General features: G+C 39.3%; 1 protein-coding gene across 1 annotated transcript; it reads right to left on the bottom strand.

Annotated features, from left to right (window-relative positions):
• Positions 1–4018: 4018 nt before the first annotated feature.
• TASL (TLR adaptor interacting with endolysosomal SLC15A4) lies at positions 4019–6954 on the bottom strand. The gene is made up of 2 exons (XM_082220622.1): positions 6772–6954; positions 4019–4918 (listed from the first exon to the last, which is right to left on the bottom strand). Exon 2 carries the CDS (start codon positions 4907–4909, stop codon positions 4037–4039), a length of 873 nt encoding a protein of 290 aa, XP_082076748.1. The 5' UTR covers positions 4910–4918; positions 6772–6954; the 3' UTR covers positions 4019–4036.
• Between the last annotated feature and the right edge of the window lie 1647 nt (positions 6955–8601).

The following is an 8601-nucleotide window of genomic DNA, read 5'->3' as shown; positions in this document are numbered from 1 at the left end:
CAATCTTGGAGCCAACTCTGTTTTTTAAAAACCCGAAATTGGCAGGACTGCTTTGCAGTAGTCCCTGATCTTAAAGACAGCTAGAAAGCAAGGATCAGAGGTTATCTGAATACATCGAAATGGAACAAAGATCAATGACTTTTCTTATATGCAGTTGATCTTTATGATTTGAATGCAGCCACATGGTCAATGAAAACCCCCCACAGCTCATGCCAATTGAAATGTAAATGGAACAGAAGCTAAAACTGTCTTATCTTCTAACAATTTCTGTTAGTCTTTAAACACTTGTAGGTTCCTTTACATGTATCAGTGGTGTAATGAGTCTTGTAATGTATTTAATAGAGGCTGTCATCAAATTCATTGCCTGTTAGACAAACACTTGAGACAAGAGATAAAAGCATTAGGAAATAATTTGGCCCTGCCTTAAAAATAATGTACTGAAAAAGAGAGGCATGCAAAACATTCATGGTTTCAACTTGTTTTCATGAATATGATTATATCACTTCACATTTTATCTCACCATGTTTTCTAGAATATATATTGATTATCAAAGATTCAGTAACACTTCATAAGTAATCTGTGTGTTCCGGGTTCCATCTGGAATTTCCTTGAATTAAGACCACTGAACATCTGTAATGTAGAAATATTTTTTTCCCCTGTTAGCTGTGTTCACTTCAGAATAGGGGCCATATAGCATTATTTGCTATTTCAAAAGTGTGTGCATGAAGCTATTTCTATGAGCTACACACCACCTGCTCTTCACATACCTAAGCCAAGAATGTAGATACTTGGAAAACTGAAGTGTTTGACAAGTTTCAATTTCTGTGAGATGAAACCACACTTAGCTTCCCAGATTCCTGCGCTCAGAATTCTTTTTTTTAAGCTTTAAAGTATGCCACACCCGACAACAAGCTTTGAAGTACACCACTTACAAATATTTGAAATACGACTCCCCACATATTAAAAACACTAAGGGTGCAAATTTTTGCTACATATTTGTGCAAAAGATGCACACATGGCCTGCCACTTAAATTTCTACAACCTCAGTAGTCAACTAATTTTTACTCAGAGTAGATCCATAGAAATAAAAGAACATGACTAACTTAAGATCATTGATTTCAGTGGGTCTACTCTTAGAAAATTGTTGCCTACAACCCAGAGTAACACAGAGCAACATTAGCTATTGCACATGGTGATTGCTATGGGGAACAGGTGTTACCTGCCAGTGTTTTCCACAGCAAATGTACAAAATAGTGAAGTAATTAATGCATGTGCACTCACCTTTAAACATTTGTGTCTCCACATCTGTAAATCCTGGTTCCCATCTGGGAACCCAAACGGAGAGGGGAAAGTTCCACTGCGCAAGTGTAAATCCTTGCATAAATGGAAAAAGAGCATTGCCACCTATTGTTTTTGTCTTAAAGAAGAGCAGTATCCGATAAAGGAACCATGACATGAGCTGCTTCATTTGCTTTAATCCACCTTCACAAAGGGGTGCACACATAGATCAACTTTCTTCACTTAAATGGGGACTATCCTTGCATATGAGAGATCTATGCAAGGGTATATGAATGCAAACATTATTCATCTGCATTGCTTCCAAAGGGTGTGCATATCTATAGAGGGGAACAACTGCACAGTTGCTTTCAACAGCAAAGAGTTTTCTCTTCCCACTCCCATTGACAGAGAAGAAAACAACAGCTACAAAACAGGCACATGCAGAAAGTCCACAAAAAGTGGAGCGAATGGGTATATTAGAGCTTCTCTACCCACAGGAACCTGCCAGCTCAGTCTAAGTAACAAGTTAAAAAGAAAATGTTCTATTACCCAGTAAATACGAATTTTAAAATATATATCACGGGGATAACTCAGTCCTTCCCCTATACAAGGCAATGAAGCTCTTCACATATTTGTATATGTACTTCTAGTGCAGCTTTGCAAAGAGAGTGAAATAAGGTAATTCTGAAGTTGTGAAAGTGAAACGGAGAGCAAGCTGTGATCTTTGTAACCCTGACTAGTAACTGCTGCAAATCGTTTATAAAGCAGAGGTGCTGGGTTTTCCCCAGCTTTGAAGTGCTGACTTTGGAATTCACATTCTGTTACGTTTCAGTTATTTGTTCAATTCAATGAAAACAATAAAAACTGGTTAAGGACAAAATTAATTGCCACCAAATATGTTCATATGCTTAGGAGGCAATCCTAGCCCTGGCTCCTGCTGCTCCATGGTGCTGAATGGCTACAACGGCATCCTCAGCCCTGCCATAAATGGGACAGAAACTGTGGGGTGTGCAGGTGTTCATTTTTATGTTATAAATGCAAAGCACAAAACTGAGGATACAATGCCAAGTTAGGGTATACATACATATGACAGTTCTATTTGCCAGACCTTCAGAATAGAGCCTTGGCTCCCTTTCTGAATTATGGCTGGATCCATAGCAACCCTTTAGAAAGAATCTGCAATTGCGCATTAGATCTGTGAGAGTAGGAATAAGTGTGGGTTGAGTGTTATGGCACAGTCTTCTAACTGTAGGGAAGAAAAAGTAAATTACAGGAAATTGAAAGTATCACTGCAAAATTGGGGGGGGGAGGTCAGCTTTTAACATACTTGGTCATAGTATCATTTCCTTGCTGTATGGCTTTCCATTGTTTCAGGGCTGCCCAACAACTGACTGAATTCACTGAGAAAAATATTGAGACAAAACATCTTTATTTTTATTGGTCATAACTATCTGAGCTTCAACGCAATCACATTTTCATTCCATTCACTGGACCACTAGTGATAAGAATTTATTTGTTGATGACATAATAAAAAATGAAAACTAATCAAGTTTCTCTTTTTGTTCAAGTGGCAAAGACCTATGACAATTGATACCCTGTGCAATGCAAAGTTTCAAGTCAAGTCAAACCAGTTACCATGAATCCTCATCCTCAGATATGACACAGTGAGGTGGGGAGAGCTTATGGTCTAAAATGGAAGAGAAAAGAAGGGAGAGGTAGGGAGTCAGGGGGACAATATGTGGTCATTTCAATTAGGCATATGTTCCCTTTAGTTGCAATAAGGAAGAGTGGCTAAGGAACACGAGGGACCAGGAATTCCACAGGGAAACAGGGGAGGGAATACAAGTAATAGGAATGTAAGCAAGAGAGAGTGGGCAAGGGAATGCCATCATTTTTGGAAAAGCTGTCTCAGGCAGAATCAGGAGTTCAAGCAATCAGGGTCCACTGATGCTCTATAGGCCCCTCTGGCAATTTCTGGAGTTCTCAAGGTGTGATGGGAGAAGCAAGGACAGAGTAGGCACTGGGATAAAGCTGTCATGCAGTCCTATACCACCTGGGCAGACACACAGTCATCTACACAATGGTTTATTTATTTATTTATTTGTTGGTAGGTTTATTAAATTTGTTAGTCATTTTATATTGCCCAGGGCAAACCAAAGTGACTTAAAGCCACCCAAGCAGACAGACAAAAACACCACATAGGTACATTAAAACCCAGAAGGGGTTAGAAATGCACTTGGAGGCTCAGGGTATTGGGAAGGGAGGAAAATAATTACACACCGAAAGGGATATTTAGAATTAGTACTGTGCTGAATTCCCATGAGGTTTAATTTTTAATTGCAAAATCTTCCAATGGGGAAACAACGCTCTTCTTCATGCCTGTTTGAAGCCACCATTCCTCCAACCTGCTGCTGCTTGGTGAAGGGGGGTGGACACAAAATGGTCCCCATTGCCAAGGCAATAGGGTCAATGTTCCTTCTCATTAGGATACAAAACAGTGCAATGCAATGGGACAACAACCACATTTGGGTTAATAAAATGTGGAAGTAGGATTATTGGAAGGAAGCATGAAGCATTTACATTTGAAAAAAGGCATCTAAGGTTTCTGTATGGTTTACAAACCAATCCTTCTTTCAGGTGTTCGCCTGTATAATAGTTAGTATTTCGTGCTCTGACCATATCCCAGGAACTTCACCTTACTGAAACGAAACTGACTTTTAACAAAGGTGACTCAGAAATGTCTAGGTACAGTCTTAATTTATTTAGTCACAGTGCTAAACTGGGAAATGTGAAGACTAGGAGTGCTCATTTCAGTGGAGATTTTCCCACTGGCTAGTCGCAATAGGCAGTTAATGACCATATCCTTGGCTTGGGTGGTCTTCATGTTCCTTTCTTGTGATAGCTTCATGCTGATTTGATCTACATTGGTCATTATGAATTCTGATGCCAAGATCTGAGTAGGGGATGCACTGCTACCCATGCCATCCATGATATACTGCTTGTACAGCTCCACCACCTTCTCCTCCAAGTAGTTATTCAGTAGTGAATTTGAGAGGGGTTGCTGGTGTTGCATGATGCTGGCCACTCTCCAGCATGAAGAATACCTATTGGTTGGCTTGCGAGGGACCTCAGCAGGTGGCATTGATATGGATTCCATTGGTGGTGGGATCTCTGATGACTCCAGGAATGGACCTATCCCACTGTCATAGGTAAAATCTGTTTTAACTGAACTCATAGGCAGTACCTGGTCACCAGCAATATGCAGGTCATTGTAATTCTTGCAAATGCTTTTACAAGAAGGTGGAACTAGGTAAGTGTCTCTGTTGATAGCAGGTCCTGTACAGATTTCCACAGCTGGAGATATTTGCCTTTCCAATACTGGATTTGGCGTCTGTGTATCCATCTGCCTTCTACTGTTTCTGTTTTCATTGGAACAAACAGAGAAGATGAACTTGCCAACAGACTTACATCTCCAAAAGAGATTTCTGTCCTGTGTTTCCTCTGTTGATTCATAGGTGATGCCATTCAAAGGCCTCATCTCGTGTACTGTCTCTTCTCCTTGGTTGCAAGCGAGCTTGTAATTCATGAGATCATGATAAGGAATTATACAGAGGTACCCTTCTGACAACATCCTCTAGAACTGGAAAAGAGAAAGAGCTAGCATGAAGCACAATGTAGCAAGTAAGGGAATGGTATAACAGGAGCAAACAGCAAGTGACATAAGTGTGTAAAGTACAACTGAAACCATCACCAGCTACTAGGGAGATAAGAAACATCTGCCAGATTGCGATAAATTCTAGGTCATTAAATGCACGCTAATTCAATAGTGGGATGGGGTTTGTGAAGCTTTGCCTGCATTCACACTGCAGCTGATTCTGATTTCCTGACATTTCCTTGTTATTTTGCACATTAAATTTGAGCTTTCACGATATATAAAAGCCACTTTTTGAAAACTAATGGAATGTAATGGAGCACAAGTTTAGTGCTCATTTGATTCGGGGAGGGGGGAAGCATTTGCAGCCCCCTTAAAAAGGAAAATCATGGAAGTTTAGCATGGCAAAGCATGTGCTCTATCACTGAACTACAGCCCTTGCCCTGAAAGGTTCTATGGATCTAGAAAAAAGGAAAGTAGAAAAAGCCGAGGAAAGTAATGTCAGAGGCAAGTAGGCTGTATATTATCTTAGATGACCTAGCCACATACTTACTTTTCTTTCACATTCTAATCACAGCTTATGTTAACATACAAATGGCAAGAAACAAGAAGTGCCACAAAGTTTGACATCAGAGAATACATAATGGATTGTTTGTTCTCTCTTTCATCCTACAGATGTTTACAGGGCTTAGGAAACAGTTGAACATTATGCTTCAAGTATAAACTGGAAGGCTGTTAGTTAAGAGAGAAAATGGCAGTGATTTCAGGGAAACAGAACAGAGGTTATTTATTCTATTTAAGAAAGGCACAGAACCAAACAGCAATGGGGTTTTTTGGTGGCGGGGGCGAGGTAGAGGAGAATTACAAAATGTTCCTGGCAACTTTCTGAATAACAGCAGAGAAGTTCTGCTCTTTTTTGGGGGTTTCAGGTTCTTAAACTATTTCTTTATAACATTCCCCCCTTTTTTACAGTTAGAGGGATGTTGTCCAGCTATTCACACCCATTGCCTACAGCTACTCTTCCTAGAGATAATGGATCTCTGCATAGGAAGAGTGCGCAGAGGAAAGGACACTCAAAAACATCGTCTGCACAGCTTGTGTGGCGCTGACTAGAAATGCAATAGTATTGTCCACCTACTATTACTCTGCTTTTAGGCACTATAGGAAAATCTTGTAGAACATAAATCTTGGTGCATGTCTTACTGCACAGAGTTAGTCAGCTATTGCTGTGTATGTGACCTATTACCTCTATATGAAATTAAGGGTGGATTTGGTCAATTACAATATCTATGAAGGCAGCGTATTATAGTTCCTCGATCTTTCCTTCTCTTAGTATATGGTTTAAGTTCAAATTCAGTTATATTTTTGACACAAAAATATCTGTCGTTTTTGTAAATGCATGCTACAAAATCAAATCCATTCAACAATAACAAATTACCCCCTCCCCGCTCAATTAGGACAAGACAGCTTCAACCATGAAGCACATTGCTCCATAATCAACCAAGTGTATGTGATGGGTACAAGATGACATTGTTTTCATTTGAGGAGGTTATAAATGGATGCCATACTTCAGTAAGTAATCAGCATTCTGAGAACCATTGAAAGCCATTGGGTAAGTTTCACTCAATAAGATAAGACACATTTAATTTCCACCCAAGTTCTTCAGTTTAACTGGTTTCATTTGCAGTTTAGACTGTAGGTCCTTACAATTCTAGATTGCACCTCATTAAAATGATACAGGCAGCATCATAAAGCGTGTACATCGGAGACACACAGCAGATAACCCAATGCACACACAAGAAAAAACAATCTGTATATGGTATAGTCTAGTTCTCACTTACCTTGAAGAACTAAGCTGCTCCTTAAGACAAGGACTGTGCAGCAGCTTGCAATGTTGTGCAGAAATGTTGCACAGGCATTTGGTTGCCTTAAAAGCTTCTTATGTAACACTTCTTTTCCGTTACTGTAGCTCATGGGTAAGAGTTTCATTTACAGCCTTGTAGGTGGCAAGTGGTTTCCACACATACCGCCCCCCGGGTCTCAAGTCACAATAGGTTTTTAAACGGAAGTCTCTGTGCAGGGCATAGGAGGAGCTTTATAAATAACCATCTGCTGTCAAACAACTTTTAATTCTTTCTTCCTCTTTTTGTTCCCACACAAAGCCTTTTTGTGAAACTGTCTGTTGTTAAAATAGTTTGTTGCTGCCTAATCTGTGTTCACCTATCAGCCAATATTTCCAGACTCACTGAGAACTAGAAACATTTTATTTACAGGCTGTTCATCATAAAGTAAAGCCTGTTGGGAAGCATTGCATGCAGACATAAAGAAATATTTTAATATATACTTTATATTCATTTCATAAAATGTATGCACCACTTGAGTATACATTTAAGAACCCTCAAAGTGGTTTACATATATATATATATATATATATATATATATATATATATATATATATATAAATTATCAATAAGAACCATAATTTCAGACTTTTGAAATAGCAAACAGAAATCTGAGCTATGATCAGGAGAAACTGAAATTTCCTCCTTTGTTTTTAGACTTGTGGTAGAATGCTTAATAAGCCATCATTTGCCATCTTTGGCTGATGATCATTTTTACGTACAACTGATGTCTTTTATCTGTAACTAGGAACTTTCCTTGTCTTGGGGAAACACCATCACTCAGTGGTAAAGCACATGCAAAAGGTACTGGGTTCAACCCACTGTATCTCCAGGTTAGGGCTGGGAAAGACTCTGTCTGAGATCCTGGAGAGGCACAGCCAGTCAGTGTAGACAATACACAGCTGGATAGACCATTGGTCTTATTTGGTATAAAATGGCTTCCTACCTTTTTCTCAGACATGTTTCCAAGATCTGTGATTTTTACTGTGCAGTCGGCCACTGAAAGCTTTAATCTGATGGTGGTTTGAGTGAGGACTCCTTGCAACACAATGTGAATTCAATATAAGCTGTTCTAATTATTCTGTATCCAACTTTTACTCAGATTCTTTGGGGAAATGAAGTGTGCATGTGTGTGTTTTCTTATTCTGCCTAGTGGTGATGGGGGGGACAGCTCTGGGGGAGGGGGCAAGAAGCAGCATGACATTCTAGAATTGCAAAGTTGGCTCACAGGCCCTCAAAGGTTGGCAACCCCAATTTATAAATGGGCTTAAGAAAGAGGGTTACTTTCCCTCCTCAGATTTGAAAATGCAAAGTGCATTTCCTCCAGGATATCCTCTAAGCATAATGATGCACATACCAGTGCCTTCAGAGTTAGTTTAAAAATGGCATACAGTGAGTGATTAAATAAGATTTAAAACAGTGTAGAAGAAACCTTGGTCTAGCCTCTAACTACAGCAATGTGATCTGATCTTCTAAAACGTTGTGGTTGGTATTTTTGGAACTATGTTGTTTTATATGTGATAAAAAATTCTTTTCAAAAAAATAATAAGAATACTCTTTAAAAGAAGATGTTGTAAGAAGTAAGCAGCTGGAGCCCCCTAGTGATAGATAAATTGTGTGAAACTACCTTTTAAGCGTAGCTGTGTTTTGCTTGGTTTTGCTAGCATCCCTTCCCTGCCCCTTCTTAGCCGATACAATCCTGGAAAATAGATATCAGCTTTAAAAGAATAGCGTAGTGGGTCTTTTACACAATATATGCAAGTTGGCTTA

This window comes from Podarcis vaucheri (genome assembly GCF_965113315.1).
Source record: "Podarcis vaucheri genome assembly, chromosome: 4".
NCBI classification, from domain to species: domain Eukaryota; kingdom Metazoa; phylum Chordata; class Lepidosauria; order Squamata; family Lacertidae; genus Podarcis; species Podarcis vaucheri.
This window is presented reverse-complemented; position numbering and strand designations above follow the sequence as displayed.

Excerpts from the sequence above, each read along its gene's own strand:
- TASL (XM_082220622.1), bottom strand. The coding sequence starts at position 4,909 with ATGTTGTCAGAAGGGTACCTCTGTATAATTCCTTATCATGATCTCATG.